At 46.0% G+C, this 16,680-nt stretch overlaps 1 protein-coding gene across 3 annotated transcripts in view; it reads right to left on the minus strand.

The window, feature by feature from the left end:
* BNIP2 (BCL2 interacting protein 2) overlaps positions 1–7,957 on the minus strand; it is a 127,898-nt gene extending 119,941 nt beyond the window's left edge. For 2 of the 3 annotated variants that reach the window (XM_082255889.1, XM_082255888.1), the window contains exon 1: positions 7,743–7,957. In XM_082255889.1, coding sequence (XP_082112015.1) covers positions 7,743–7,798 — 56 coding nt within the window. In that variant the 5' untranslated portion in view covers positions 7,799–7,957. The remainder of the gene's footprint in view (positions 1–7,742) is intronic. The other variant, XM_082255890.1, reaches the window with a different exon arrangement.
* Positions 7,958–16,680: the final 8,723 nt, after the last annotated feature.

The raw sequence follows: 16,680 nt of genomic DNA on the forward strand, positions 1-16,680 counted from the left end.
CTAGATACAGTGCCTTGCGAAAGTATTCGGCCCCCTTGAACTTTGCGACCTTTTGCCACATTTCAGCCTTTAAAAGAGGAAGTAAACCCTCCTCTGCAAGTTGTACCTATAGGTAAGCCTATAATAAGGCTTATCTATAGGTACTGTAAATATCTCCTAAACATGTACCGTTTAGGAGATATTTACCTTACATGCAGCCAGTGAAGTCACTGGCGCATGCGCTCTGAACAGCCGCTGGTGCCGTTCCTTCAGAGCCCCATGCCGTGACCCGTCGGCTCCCGCGCGGGAGTGAGGTAAGCAGGCGGCATACAGGTAAGCGGGCAGCACGCGGGGGCTCGTTCTAAGGTAAGTGTTTCATAATGAGCTAGTATGCGATGCATACTAGCTCATTATGTGTTTCTCTTGCAGGTTGAAAGAAAAAAAAAAAATTGGGGTTTACAACCTCTTTAAACAAAGATATAAACCTGTAATATTTTGTGAAGAACCAACAAGTGGGACACAATCATGAAGTGGAACGAAATTTATTGGATATTTCAAACTTTGTTAAATAAAAAACTGAAAAATTGGGCGTGCAAAATTATTCAGCCCCTTTACTTTCAGTGCAGCAAACTCTCTCCAGAAGTTCAGTGAGGATCTCTGAATGATCCAATGTTGACCTAAATGACTAATGATGATAAATAGAATCCACCTGTGTGTAATCAAGTCTCCGTATAAATGCACCTGCACTGTGATAGTCTCAGAGGTCCGTTTAAAGCGCAGAGAGCATCATGAAGAACAAGGAACACACCAGGCAGGTCCGAGATACTGTTGGAGAAGTTTAAAGCCGGATTTGGATACAAAAAGATTTCCCAAGCTTTAAACATCCCAAGGAGCACTGTGCAAGCGATAATATTGAAATGGAAGGAGTATCAGACCACTGCAAATCTACGAAGACCTGGCCGCACCTCTAAACTTTCAGCTCATACAAGGAGAAGACTGATCAGAGATGCAGCCAAGAGGCCCATGATCACTCTGGATGAACTGCAGAGATCTACAGCTGAGGTGGGAGACTCTGTCCATAGGACAACAATCAGTCGTATACTGCACAAATCTGGCCTTTATGGAAGAGTGGCAAGAAGAAAGCCATTTCTTAAAGATATCCATAAAAAGTGTCGTTTAAAGTTTGCCACAAGCTACCTGGGAGACACACCAAACATGTGGAAGAAGGTGCTCTGGTCAGATGAAACCAAAATAACACTTTTTGGCAACAATGCAAAACGTTATGTTTGGCGTAAAAGCAACACAGCTCATCACCCTGAACACACCATCCCCACTGACAATCATGGTGGTGGCAGCATCATGGGAATGAGATTTGTCTTCCAACAAGACAATGATCCAAAACAAAGAAAAATCTACAATGGAATGGTTCACAAATAAATAAACATATCCAGGTGTTAGAATGGCCAAGTCAAAGTCCAGACCTGAATCCAATCGAGAATCTGTGGAAAGAACTGAAAACTGCTGTTCACAAACGCTCTCCATCCAACCTCACTGAGCTCTAGCTGTTTTGTAAGGAGGGATGGGCAAAAATTTCAGTCTCTCGATGTGCAAAACTGATAGAGACATACCCCAAGCGACTTACAGCTGTAATCGCAGCAAAAGGTGGCGCTACAAAGTATTAACTTAAGGGGGCTGAATAATTTTGCACGCCCAATTTTTCAGTTTTTTTGTTAAAAATTTTGAAATATCCAATAAATTTTGTTCCACTTCATGATTGTGTCCCACTTGTTGATTCTTCACAAAAAATGACAGTTTTATATCTTTACGTTTGAAGCCTGAAATTTGGCAAAAGGTCGCAAAGTTCAAGGGGGCCGAATACTTTCGCAAGGCACTGTACATATTTATATCACTGGCCCACTGGCGAAACAATAACACCTGTTATTCTACAGTGTTCAAAGCTCCAATATACTGTATTTTAGAAATGTCAGAGACATGTTAATAACAAAAAAGCTTAAAATAGTTTTCACAATCAGCTCCTTTCATGCTTCATGATGCCAGCAGAACAACCCCCATCTGCCACATTGAGAACACAACATACAGACAATGCCCATCAATTTTTAAAGCTGTTTATACTGCAGAGCTGCATTGCACACCTTGTTCTTGCTTCAAACCATAAACATGCTTTCAGGTACACAATGCATGAATTGTAATACCTAAAACGACATGAAGTTTGCCAATTTTTTATAGGAAAGGATAGAGGCCCGAATTCAGGAGAAGCCGTATCCGCCAGGAGAACACGATGAATATTGCTACCAGCTACTAACGATAATCGCATGCAGAATGCAGCAGGCTGGTAGCACCCAAGTTGATCGATCAACTTGGTACATTCAGCCTGCCCATACATGGTTTGAATATTAGTCCATTCCTGCTGAACCAGCCAAGATATGAACCGTTCATTGCCAGCCTTAGCTGTAGCACTGGGGGCCCTTGGCTCAAATCTCAGCCAGCACACTATCTGCATGGAGTTTGCATGGGTTTTCTCCCACACTCTAAAGACATGGACCTTAGTACATGCGAACAATTTGGCTATGCACATACAAGGTTTTTCTAAAAGGTTGGGTGAATGGTCCAATATCTCAACGGCAACATGGGCCAGGTATGCAAGCATGCACATGGCTATCCAGAGACACACTGAGAAGCGCCATCTAGCATGGAGTACATGTGCCAGTCAGGGTAAACCCGCTGCAATGTAGCAAGTGCGAAGAGATAGGGACACAGTGCAATGGAGCAATGAATGAACATCAAGTTCTGCTACAAATTGGGGAAAACTGCGACTGAGATTCATGAAATGGTGATGCAAGTGTACGGGACGGAAGCCGTAAGCAGAAAATGCGTTTATGATTGGTTCAAATGCTTTCGCGATGGGAAGGAAACGACCAAGGAAGAGCCACATTTGGGTCAGCCGTGACAAGCAGAACCCCAAACATGATCGATTGAGTGCAACAAATGCTGGCACCAGATCGGTGACTGACTACGATTGACAGCAGGGAAATGGCCATTAGCAAGGAGAAGGTGCGCACCATCATCCGCAAAGATTTAGGTAAGCGGAAGATCTGTTCCCAGTTTGTGTCGCACAAGCTGACAGACGAGCAGAAAGCAAAATGGATGGAAACCTCTGGAGATTTCATTACTATGTCTGACCAGGATCCATTGTTACAGGGGAGGAGACCTGGTGCCACCAGTTCAATCCGCAATCCAAGCAGCAATCAATGGATGGCGTTCACCCATCTTCCCCACGACCCAAAAAGAGTGGCCTGCAAAAGTCCAAGGTCAAGACAAAGCTGATCACCTTTTCCTTGCAGACATGGCGGCAATCCAAGTATGTGTGACATCGGTTCTGCAAGCAATTCCTAAAGAGATCTTTGTTGACAGTTTCCAGAAGCTTTATGAACGTTGCCAAAAGTGTTTTATGAAGGACGGCCAATAAAAAGTAATTTGTTTGTTTTCTGATACCATTCACTGAATTTATTAGACACACCTCGTATGTTATCACATTCTGCATGTTGGTTCCAAAGCAAGCAGTTGGGGGAGGTTGATAAAAGACCTAGTGAAATACCTCGTTAAACAAATTGCCATGAAAATTCTATGGAATACGCTCCCAAACAAATCAGACATAGTACCCATGGAATGGCCGAGAGTTGGATAGAACTGTACCGACAGGTAGAGCAAAAGCCCGCTCAAAACAAACGCTGATGTGTAAAACAAGATGTACACTTCTTTACAAATCTCCTATACCATCAGACTTTTAAAGAGAGGTCAGTATATTGTAAGCAAACTAGAAGAGAAAATGCTGGTGAATATCCTATAACAAGAGGAAACATGAGCTCCCTCATCTAACTGATCCCATGAATACATGTCTTCAGGGCACTTCTAAATCCAGGGCCCCACCTTGTTGTGTCACAGCATGTCAGCAGCACTTATTAACTTCCAAATACAAGGCAATGAAGAAGTCAGGTGATACAGAGAACAGCAGTATTCTGCCTGTATCTAATAAAGTGAAGAGAACTAAACCTGCAACGGGACAAAGAAGGAGGAAGTAGTTGTAGGAAGATCTGGTTACAAAACACCTGGGATTGACTATAGAAAGGGAAGGTTCTGGCAACGTACGGAGACCTTCTCAAGCCATGTGTGTGACCTCCTACAAATCTGTCAATATTATGAGTGCAACACTCGCTTCCACATAACTTTACATCTTTAATAGTCGAATATGTGTCATTTAGAGAAGTCAACAAGGCTGTAAAAGGAACCTGCATATTACTGTAGATCCAAAATTGTACCTTCCAATAATCCAAAAACAAAATATATTTGAGGCGATTCCTGATAGTTCTTATAAAAGCAGTAGTATACCGATTTTTGTGACTTACCTACAGGTAAGCCTATAATAAGGCTTACCTGTAGGTACAATTAATATCTCCTAAACCTGCACAGTTTAGGAGATATTTGCCCTGCATGCAGCGGCGGACCTTCAGAGCTGCTTGCCGGTGTAACATTAAAAAACCCTACCCCGTGAAAATTCCCTACCCTCGTCACTTCCTGTGCATGTACGTCATTGAACAGCTGAGCCGCTTCCCACTGCGCCTGCTCACAGCTGCGGAGGGTAGGGAATTTTCATGGGGTAGTATTTAACGTTACAGCTGTTGCCGCGCGTCCCACTGCACATGGGCAGCCACTACATTAAATTATCTCCGCTTCAACCCTCAGATTTCCCTGTTGCCGCGCGTCACTCATCAGCAGGTGCGCCGTCCCACATGATCTCGGCTCCGTGATTTATATTTTCATAGACCGGCCGCCGCTTTTACATTTTGGAGCTGAGATCAGGGAAGTCTGACTGGTTGGAGCAGATGATTTAATGTTGGAGCGGAGAGGATTTTAATGTATGCGCGGCAACAGCTGATGCGGTGTAACATTAAAAACCAGTAACCCGTGAAAATTCCCTACCCTCCGTAGCTGTGAGCATGCGCAGTGGGAAGCGGCTCAGCTGTTGAATGACATATGTGCACAGGAAGTGACGAGGGTAGGAATTTTTCACGGGTAGGGTTTTTTCATAGAACACCGGATCTTGGCGGAAAGCGACATCATCGCGGCCACCGCGATGCATACTAGCTCATTATGTCTGTCTTGCAGGGTTTTTTTTTTTTTTCCAGTAAACAACCGCTTTAAATAAGAAACACTGCAGTAGCCCAGAGGGCAGTGATTCATTTTCTTTATTAAAGCCTCGTACACACGCAACGATTGTTGGCCGTGAATTTTCGGCCAACGTCCAATCGGCCGATTTTCGGCTTGTTAGTATGATGATTCCGACAACCGACTCCGGCTTTTCGGCCGAACAAAATCTGGTGTGCAGGCTATAAAATTTTTTTTTTTAGAACGGCCGATTTTCCGTCAGTCAGTACAGATTTCGGCAGACAAAAATCTGATGAGCAAGACTGGGCATGCTCAGAGAAGAAAAAACACACGGAAAGTTAACCAGCACATGACATCACTTCTGAAGTTGGCCGAGAAAATTTGTGTGCAGTCTAGAGCACATTTCAACCAACACAACACTGGACAAAAGACGGCCGATCGGTCGGCCGATAATCGTTGCGTGTGTACGAGGCTTAACTGACTTGCAGGAGTGCAACGAGCCAAACTAGCACCCAGGGATTTCTCAGAGGAGCCTGTGATGAGCCAATCAGAGCAAATTTGTGATCGGTGGGCGTTTGGTTCTATGCACCCTTGCCTGCGAGCCCATCCTCCAGAGTCCATGCATCCGCTGTGCCTCAATTGCCTAAAAACAAAGCTCTTGCATGTGGTGGGTGAATGACCCCCTAATCCATTCTTCACTATAGCAATGAGTGCACATACAGTACATATACATTATATACTATATGGGAAAGAGAGAGAGAACAGGCAAGGCTGGGCATTGGAATGGTGAAGTAGTGGTTGAGGTGTACACTAGTAGCGTTTTCTTTTAGGAACATTCGTTTCATTTTCTAATCATCACTTGGGATCAAATCAACGTTCAGCTTCGACATCAATGAGGAAAAAATTCAAGGCAAAGGATGAAAAGTTTCTCTCGAATTAATGAATTTCTCAGACCCCAACAACACTTGCTAATGAGGTCTTTGGCGATTACATGCAGGAGACCCAGAGGGGGTTCCTGACGATTCGCAAGGGTCAGAGTACCACTGAAAGCAATTGGAGGCTGACAGCTCCTATGTAGACGCTGGCATGTAACAGCTCATGGATTAATACCTGCAATTGAACTGCCCTGTCTGTGGGGCTGCCGCCTGCAGCTGGTCAACGGGAACCCCCGTTAGGTCTCCCACATGTAACCACTAATGGTCCCATTCACAAATGTTAAAAGGGCCCTACAGTGAGGTTGGTTTTCCTTCAAGGAAGTTCATTCATTTCAAAATCAAAATGTTAAAAATAAACAAAAAGTTTTGAAATACTTTCAATTGTCAAGTTATCTTATGTAATGAGAATTTTTGATCAAAAATCTACTACTAGCATTTGGGGGGGAGGGGGGGGGGGAGACGACGTATAGGCAGTGGTAGTCCAGGAACAGGGGAGGGGGGGCCACGTATGGGCAGTGGTAGTGCAGGAACGGGGGGGGGGGGGGCACATATGGGCAGTGGTAGTGCAGGAACGGGGGGGGGGGGCACATATGGGCAGTGGTAGTGCAGGAACGGGGGGGGGGGGGGCACATATGGGCAGTGGTAGTGCAGGAACGGGGGGGGGCACATATGGGCAGTCGTAGTGCAGGAACAGGGGAGGGGGGGGGCCACGTATGGGCAGTGGTAGTGCAGGAACGGGGGGCACATATGGGCAGTGGTAGTGCAGGAACGGGGGGGCACATATGGGCAGTGGTAGTGCAGGAACGGGGGGGCACATATGGGCAGTGGTAGTGCAGGAACGGGGGGGCGGGCACATATGGGCAGTGGTAGTGCAGGAACGGGGGGGGGGGGGGGCACATATGGGCAGTCGTAGTGCAGGAACGGGGGGGGCACATATGGGCAGTCATAGTGCAGGAACAGGGGAGGGGGGGGCCACGTATGGGCAGTGGTAGTGCAGGAACGGGGGGCACATATGGGCAGTGGTAGTGCAGGAACGGGGGGGCACATATGGGCAGTGGTAGTGCAGGAACGGGGGGGCACATATGGGCAGTGGTAGTGCAGGAACGGGGGGGCACATATGGGCAGTCGTAGTGCAGGAACGGGGGGGCGGGCACGTATGGGCAGCGGTAGTGCAGGAACGGGGGGGCGGGCACATATGGGCAGTGGTGGATCAGGAATTGGGGGGCCGGCCATGTATGTGGTGCAGGAATGGAGCCCTGGGGGGTAAGAGTGAGATGGATCAGTCCTAAAAGAGTGGGGGGTGGGATACATATGTAAAGTGCTGTGTAAATTGAAAGCGCTATAATATACTATATAAACATCTGGGGGGGTTCAGCAGTGACATTTCTAGTCTCTCTCTCTATATATATATATATATTCTTTTTTGTTACATGAGGGATAAATATAAATATAATATAAATACAAATATAATAATATATGGAATAGACACACACAGGTATTGTGGTTTGTCCCAGTCTGCCCCCCAGCCATCACAGTGCCCCCTCCCTCCATTCTCTCACACAGACCGCAGAGCTGACACTCTAGACGCACATAGATATAACAGAGGAGCCCCGTCCCCCCTCCTCCTTCTCCCCGGTCACTCACTCGGCATCGTGTATCTCCGGCTCGTCCATGTCTGCAGGCCCATCCCCATGAATCATGTCATCAGGTAGCGGGCCCCGGGAGGCAGCCACACACACAGCACAAGGAGTGGCCGGTCCGGGTCCCCCTGGGATCCCTCTCTGCGCTCGGCCTCTCGCACCTCTCCAAGCTTCAAGGAAAGTAGGCGGCGCGCTGCATGGTGGGAAGTGTAGTCCTGTCTCCGGAGGTTTCCCGTTATTTCTCACACTGCAACTACAACTCCCAGAAGCCAATGCGACACGCACGGCGGTAACGTGGCGAAGGCGCCCTCTAGAGTTGACGTAAGGGTAAGGCTGGTGGTGGGGAAGGTGGTCATGTTATTTGCAGAGTGGGGGGAGTAGGGGGGGGGGGGGGTAGGCTTGTCTTATATGGGAGTGTTTGTGTAGCCAAACTCGAGGCAAAACATTTCTTTTTCATTTTGGATAACTTGTGGAAGAATTAGAAGCTGTACCAGTTTTTTTTTTGCTGTCTGTGACACCGCTGAGGAAGTTAAAGTATAACTAAAGGAAAAACTTTTTATTTAGTTTGGGATAGAGTGGAGAGGAATTAAAACACCTATCAGTTCTTATTGGTGCCTGTGCCCCCATTAGGGAAATCCACCCTCTCTATAAAAGATAATCCCAAATTTTGGGCTGTCACCAGAACAGGAATAGGAAGAAAATCTTCCAATGGGGACACCAGTTCTAGTGACAACCAGGGATCCCCCACTTTGGAGGGATTTCTTCTCACTTCCTGTTTAGGCAACTGGGACAGGAATTGAGGGGAAATGTCTTCTATGGGATACATGGCAAAAAACAAAAAACCTAACAGGTCAAAGGAAAAAAAAATTTGAATCTTTACAAACACTTTAAGCCCTATGTGCGTGAGCTCTTACGCTATTGTGCATTGAGATACACAGGGACAGGGTATCCCCAACCCGTACCGGTCCGTGGCCTGTCAGACACCGGGCCGCAAATGGCACGCTGCATCTAGGGGCAGGCAATGGTGGTAAGTGAAACGCTGTATCTGGAGGCTGGCAATGGTGGCAAGTGACACGCTGTATCTGGAGGCAGGCAATGGTGGCAAGTGACACGCTGTATCTGGAGGCAGGCAATGGTGGCAAGTGACACGCTGTATCTGGAGGCAGGCAATGATGGCAAGTGACACGCTGTATCTGGAGGCAGGCAATGGTGGCAAGTGACACGCTGTATCTGGAGGCAGGCAATGGCAAGTGACATGCGGTATCTGGAGGCAGGCAATGGTGGCAAGTGACACGCTGTATCTGGAGGCAGGCAATGGCAAGTGACACGGGGTATCTGGAGGCAGGCAATGGCAAGTGACACGCTGTATCTGGAGGCAGGCAATGGTGGCAAGTGACACGCGGTATCTGGTGGCAGGCAATGGTGGCAAGTGACACGCTGTATCTGGAGACAGGCAATGGCAAGTGACACGCTGTATCTGGAGGCAGGCAATGGTGGCAAGTGACACGCTGTATCTGGAGGCAGGCAATGGCAAGTGACACGCTGGATCTGGTGGCAGGCAATGGTGGCAAGTGACACGCGGTATCTGGAGGCAGGCAATGGTGGCAAGTGACACGCTGTATCTGGAGACAGGCAATGGCAAGTGACACACTGTATCTGGAGGCAGGCAATGGTGGCAAGTGACACACTGCATCTGGTGGTAGGGGACGATGGCAAGTAACACCCTGCATCTAGTGGCAGGTGGCGATGGCACAAGTGAGATGCTGCATCTGGTAGTAGGCAATGGTGGCAAGTGACACTCTCCACCTGCAGGAGGATGGACACTATTGCAAACAAGAATAGAGATCATTCCTAGGGTAGTGAGGGTAGTGGTTCTCAACCTAAGTAAGTGATAACAGAGCCCGAGTAAATTCTTCCAAAACCTTCTATGCCCCAACAATATATATATAAAAAAAAAAAAAAGTAATACAAAATAAAAGTATGGTAATGCAAAATATGTATTGAAATTTTTGGATGGGGCTGGGATTCACTGTGGGGGGATGGAGGTTCTGGAGGAGTAATGGGACTTTAAAGCAGACTTGGTGGCCTTGTGGTTTCTGGGAGCAACTGAGGGGGATGGGGTCTCTACAGGGGGCTGGGGGATTTGGAAGGGCAGTATGGGAGGAACTATGGGGGCACTGTTGGGACTGAGGGCTCCTAAGGGGCCAGGGTGTACTGTGAGAAGTTGAGGGGCACTACAGGCCACTATTTAAGGTTAGGTGGCATTATAGAATTTGGGAGTCACTGTGGGAGGTTAGGGGATCTGCAGCTAACTGGAGGGTTGGGAGAAGGGATTCTGTGGCCTGGCGGGGGGTCATGGCCTGGTGATATAGAACTCTTGCCCTAGGGTGCACAACCCCTCCCACAGCAGGTATGTTCCTGTTAACCTAGTGTCCTTGGAGGAGTGATGGTCCACTCTATAATCAGTGGTAACTGTTCAGACTAAACAAAGCAATCACTCTTTCAATGGAGTTTATCCCTCCTCTATATAGAACCCCCAAACGTTATCTCTCTCTCTCTCTCTCTCTCTATATATATATATATATATATATATATATATATATATATATATATATATATATACAGTGGGTACGGAAAGTATTCAGACCCCCTTAAATTTTTCACTCTTTGTTATATTGCAGTCATTTGCTAAAATCATTTAGGTTCATTCTTCTTCCTCATGAATGTACACATAGCACCCCATACTGACAGAAAAACACAGAATTATTGACATTGTTGCAGATTTATTAAAAAAGAAAAACTGAAATATCACATGGTCCTAAGTATTCAGACCCTTTGCTCAGTATTTAGTAGAAGCCCCCTTTTGATCTAATACAGCCAGGAGTCTTTTTGGGAAAGATGCAACAAGTCTTTCACACCTGGTTTTGGGGATCCTCTGCCATTCCTCCTTGCAGATCCTCTCCAGTTCTGTCAGGTTGGATGGTAAACGTTGGTGGACAGCCATTTTTAGGTCTCTCCAGAGATGCTCAATTGGGTTTAAGTCAGGGCTCTGGCTGGGCCATTCAAGAACAGTCACGGAGTTGTTGTGAAGCCACTCCTTCGTTATTTTAGCTGTGTGCTTAGGGTCATTGTCTTGTTGGAAGGTAAACCTTCGGCCCAGTCTGAGGTCCAGAGCACTCTGGAGAAGGTTTTTGTCCAGGATATCCCTGTACTTGGCCGCATTCATCTTTCCCTCGATTGCAACCAGTCGTCCTGTCCCTGCAGCTGAAAAACACCCCCACAGCATGATGCTGCCACCACCATGCTTCACTGTTGGGACTGTATTGGACAGGTGATGAGCAGTGCCTGGTTTTCTCCACACATACCACTTAGAATTAAGGCCAAAAAGTTCTATTTTGGTCTCATCAGACCAGAGAATCTTATTTCTCACCATCTTGGAGTCCTTCAGGTGTTTTTTAGCAAACTCCATGCGGGCTTTCATGTGTCTTACACTGAGGAGAGGCTTCCGTCGGGCCACTCTGCCATAAGGCCCCGACTGGTGGAGGGCTGCAGTGATGGTTGACTTTCTACAACTTTCTCCCATCTCCTGACTGCATCTCTGGAGCTCAGCCACAGTGATCTTTGGGTTCTTCTTTACCTCTCTCACCAAGGCTCTTCTCCCCCGATAGCTCAGTTTGGCCGGACGGCCAGCTCTAGGAAGGGTTCTGGTCGTCCCAAACGTCTTCCATTTGAGGATTATGGAGGCCACTGTGCTCTTAGGAACCTTAAGTGCAGCAGAAATCTTTTTGTAACCTTGGCCAGATCTGTGCCTTGCCACAATTCTGTCTCTGAGCTCTTCAGGCAGTTCCTTTGACCTCATGATTCTCATTTGCTCTGACATGCATTGTGATCTGGAAGGTCTTATATAGACAGGTGTGTGGCTTTCCTAATCAAGTCCAATCAGTATAATCAAACACAGCTGGACTCAAATGAAGGTGTAGATCCATCTCAAGGATGATCAGAAGAAATGGAAAGCACCTGAGTTAAATATATGAGTGTCACAGCAAAGGGTCTGAATACTTAGGACCATGTGATATTTCAGTTTTTCTTTTTTAATAAATCTGCAACAATGTCAACAATTCTGTGTTTTTCTGTCAGTATGGGGTGCTATGTGTACATTCATGAGGAAGAAGAATGAACCTAAATGATTTTAGCAAATGGCTGCAATATAACAAAGAGTGAAAAATGTAAGGGGGTCTGAATACTTTCCGTACCCACTGTATATATATATATATATATATATATATATACACACACAGTATCTCACAAAAGTGCATTAATGTCCAAACCGCTGGCAACAAAAGTGAGTACACCCCTAAGTGACAATGTGCAAATCGGGCCCAATTAGCCATTTTCCCTCCCTGGTGTTATGTGACTCGTTAGTGTTACAAGGTCTCAGGTGTGAATGGGGAGCAGGTGTGTTAAATTTGGTTTATCACTCTCACTCTCTCATACTGGTCGCTGGAAGTTCAACATGGCACCTCATGGCAAAGAACTCTCTGAGGATCTGAAAAAAATAAATTGTTTCTCTACATAAAGATGGCCAAGACCATGAAACTGAGCTGCAACACGGTGGCCAGACCATACAGTGGTTTAACAGGACAGGTTTCACTCAGAACAGGCCTTGCCATAGTCGACCAAAGAAGTTGATTGCACATGTTCAGCGTCATATCCAGAGGTTGTCTTTGGGAAATAGACGTATGAGTGCTGCCAGAATTGCTGCAGAGGTTTAAGCGGTAGGGGGTCAGCCTGTCAGTGCTCAGACTATACGCTTCACACTGTATCAAATTGGTCGTCATGGCATCCCAGAAGGAAGCCTCTTCTAAAGGTGATGCACAAGAAAGCCCGAAAACAGTTTGCTGAAGACAATCAGACTAAGGACAGGAATTACTGGAACCATGTCCTGTGGTCTGATGAGACCAAGATAAACTTATTTGGTTCAGATGGTGTCAAGCGTGTGTGGCAGCAACCAGGTGAGGAGTAGAAAGACAAGTGTGTGTTGCCTACAGTCAAGCATGGTGGTGGGAGTGTCATGGTCTGGGGCTGCATGAGTGCTGACACTGGGGAGCTACAGTTCATTGAGGGACCCATGAATGCCAACATGTACTGTGACATACTGAAGCAGAGCATGATCCCCTCCCTTTGGAGACTGGGCAACAGGGCAGTATTCAAACATTATAACGACCCCAAATACACCTCCAAGATGACCATTGCCTTGCTAAATAAGCTGAAGGTAAAGGTGATGGACTGGCCAAGCATGTCTCCAGACCTAAACCCTTTTGAGCATCTGTGGGGCATCCTCAAACAGAAGGTGGAGGAGGGCAAGGTCTCTAACATTCACCAGCTCCGTGATGTGGTCATGGAGAAGTGAAGATGACACCAGTGGCAACCTGTGATGCTCTGGTGAACTCCATGCCCAAGAGGGTTAAGGCAGTACTGGAAAATAATGGTCGCCACTCAAAATATTGAGACTTTAGGCCCAATTCGGACATTTTCACTTAGAGGTGTACTCACTTTTGTTGCCAGCAGTTTAGACATTAATGGCTGTGTGTTGAGTTATTTTGAGGAGACAGCAAATTTACACCGTTTTACAAGCTGTACACTCACTACTTTACATTGTAGCAAAGAGTAATTTCTTCAGTGTTGTCACATGAAAAGATATAATAAAATATTTACAAAAATGTTAGGGGTGTTCTCACTTCAGCAATCTAGCTCTGGTGTCTGCAGCAGGGCTAAATGTTAAACAAAACTCCCCTGCCCGGCGCCCGGAACTGCATATCCCCGTCATAGGGCGATATGATTTTCGCATCCCTGATTAATAAAATAAAAAATTAGGTTTAGAATCACTTTATCTTAGGCTCCTTACTCATGGGGCGAGCTCTGTTAGAGTCCATCTGCTCAGCGGGGAATCTGTCCACTGATCCCCGCTCAGCAGGCAGATGGCTGGTCTATGTCTGCTCTGCTTATGCAGAGCAGACACAGACACAGCCCACCTCCTCTATAGGTGGTCAGATGTAAATGGACTGCCTGTCTGTTTACACTCAACTGCGATCCGATCCACCAGGAATGATAAGCAAATCCTCATCCATCTGTTTTTAGTGGACAAGATCAGATCGGGAATGGGGGAACTCTTGAGTAAGTGCCGGTTCACACCAGTACGACTTGTCAGGCGACTTGTCAGCCTGACAAGTCGCGCACCGTCGCGGTCCATTGTGTAGTACAAGAACGGTTCTAATAGGAGCGACACAAGTCGCTCCGACTTAGAAAAAGGGTCCTGTACTACTTCGGGGCGACCTGGAGCGACTTGCATAGACATTCATTTTATGAAGTCCGTGCACGTCGCGCCGAAGTCGCGGTGCACACAACTTCACAGGTCGCCCCTGAAGTCGTGCCGCTGCAGTGTGAATCGGCACTTAAAGATGAGAAGACGGATGTTTACAAAAACACACTACTACTGAGATATAAATTGGAAAGTGTGATATTTCCGGGTACTATATGCTGCTGTGTCAGAAATGGAGGTGCTGGGATATTTCCAGGGACACTACAACATTACCATGAACAATTAGACGTTAAATGTTGGTTCTTAAATGCACTCAATGCATCTTCTTCTTACCCTTCTATTGTTCAACGAAAGGGAATTTTTTTTGCTAAAGACCACAAAGATGCTGAAGAGCAGAAACCAAAATGTTTGGATGTCCTTATGGACCCCCCTTAGAGCCTAGGCACAGGCTGTAAATACTGTAGGTATTCGATTTCTGTCTAAGTCAAGCTTGATCATTGCCCTCACCTTCCCTGCATTTTTATTTTCTTCCAATCCTTTTTCCACCCTTTTTTCATTTTCTCCCCTGCATTTCTATGCTATCCAATCTTAAAGTGGTAGTAAAGTCCATTTGTGATTTTTACCTACAGGTAAGCTTATAATAAAGCCTAAAAAAAGTATATGAGGAAGGCAGCGCATGAACCACACCGGGATGCAATGGATAAATAAGTCAGGTGAACATCCAGTATAGAAAGGGTTAACAGATAATTGGTATTGGTATTGATAACCGAGAAACAAAGTACATTAAATGCTTACATCCCCCTGGGCTGGAGTGGACAAGGGCACCTTGCAGCAAGCAACACGAGTGCAAGGAGGTCAGTCTCCCAGGACTGCTGAGCAGTGTGTGCACAAAGCCGGAAACCAGCCGGTGCAAGTATGAAAGGACTCTGCTGTAGTTCCGGAGCGGTGATATCAGCCGGACAGGCGCCACTTGCGGGGGAAACACCGGGAATCGGGGTGGAACACAAGCTATTTGATTGCCATGACTACATGTTTCGTACTATGCGCTTTATTAAGTCAACTATAATTATAGTATTTTTAAAGAAAAATAATTATAGTTATAATAAAGCCTCATACACTTCTTCATTTTTTTATTGCTCTCACTTTTAACACTCCCTATCTTCTTCCCTCTTTTTTTTTTACTTCTTTCTCTTCCTTTCTTGTCTGCGGCCTTCCTTACCTCACTTCCTCCCCTTTCCCTTACCCTCTCTTTCTTATACCTCCCTTCTTTCCTGGCCTTCATACTTTAATTTTCTTGCACTTTCCCCTAAATCCTTACCTACCTTTGCCACTTGCCTTCAGTTACTCCCCCAACCTTTATTCCTTCACTCTTTTTTTCTTTCTCCTTCTTTCCTTACTTTTTTTCTTTCCATGAATTCCTTGCATTACCTGTCTTTCTTTCCTCCAACTTTCCTTTATCTCCGCTTTTTTTTCTTCTATTCTTCCCTTTTCCTTTACACCTTTTATATCAAATCTGCCCTCATTCAGTACACCCTTTTTGCTCTTGCTAATTTTCATTACTCCTTCACCTGATTCCTTTAAATCCTTCTTTCATGTCCTGACCTCTTTCCTTTTACTACTGCCTTTTTGTTGTTTTTTTTTTTTTTCTTCCATTTCTTATTACATTCTCTGCTACTACCTCTCTTCTTTAACTCCTATCCTTCATATTTAGTCCTTTCTTAGCCTCTGATGCTAACCATATGCCGACCATCGATATACGGCAGAAGGTTCCCGCAAATTGCCGTACCTGTACAGCGGTTTGCGTTAGCGATCCTGGGGGCGGACCCACTCGTCAGCGGGGAAGCCGATCCACAGGACCGGCGGCCACAATTACCGCCGGGCAACCGTAATCACTCCCCATGAAGAGAGAACGGCAGTCAGCTGTTGTAAACACAGCAGACCGTTGTTCTCTCAACTATCAACACAGAGCTCCTTGTTCCTCCTCTTAGGAACACAGGTCTCTGTGTTGATTTCACCAGCCCATGCCCCTTACAGTTAGGAAACACCCCCTAGGCTCACATTTAACTCTTTGATCGCCCGTGGGTTAACCCCTTCCCTGCCAGTGTCATTATTACAGTAACAATGCATATTTTTAGCACTGATTACTGTATTAATGTCACCGGTCCCCCCCAAATGTGTCAAAAATGTCAGTTAGGGGTCCGATCTGTCTGCCGCAATGCTGCAGTTCCGCTAAATATCGCTGAAAACATAAAAATTACATGAATCTTTCCCCTAGTTTGTAGACATGATAACTTTTGCGCAAATGCGACGCTTTAAAAGACCCCTATAGGTCATCAGTTCAGTGTTGCGGAGGAGGTCTGGTGCTAGAATTATTGCTCTCATTCAAGCATGCGCATGGATTTGTAAAGTGTATCACAATCAACTTTTCAGGCATTGGCATTCCACCCTGTGCGTTTACGTTTGTACAGGCGTTTACAGTATCTCACAAAAGTGAGTAAACCCCTCACATTTTTGTAAATATTTTATTATATCTTTTTATGTGACAACACTGAAGAAATTACATTTTGCTACAACGTAAAGTAGTGAGTGTACAGCTTGTATAACAGTGTAAATTTGCTGTCCC

This window comes from Pelophylax lessonae, assembly GCF_965119305.1.
Source record: "Pelophylax lessonae genome assembly, chromosome: 4".
Classification (NCBI taxonomy): Eukaryota; Metazoa; Chordata; class Amphibia; order Anura; family Ranidae; genus Pelophylax; species Pelophylax lessonae.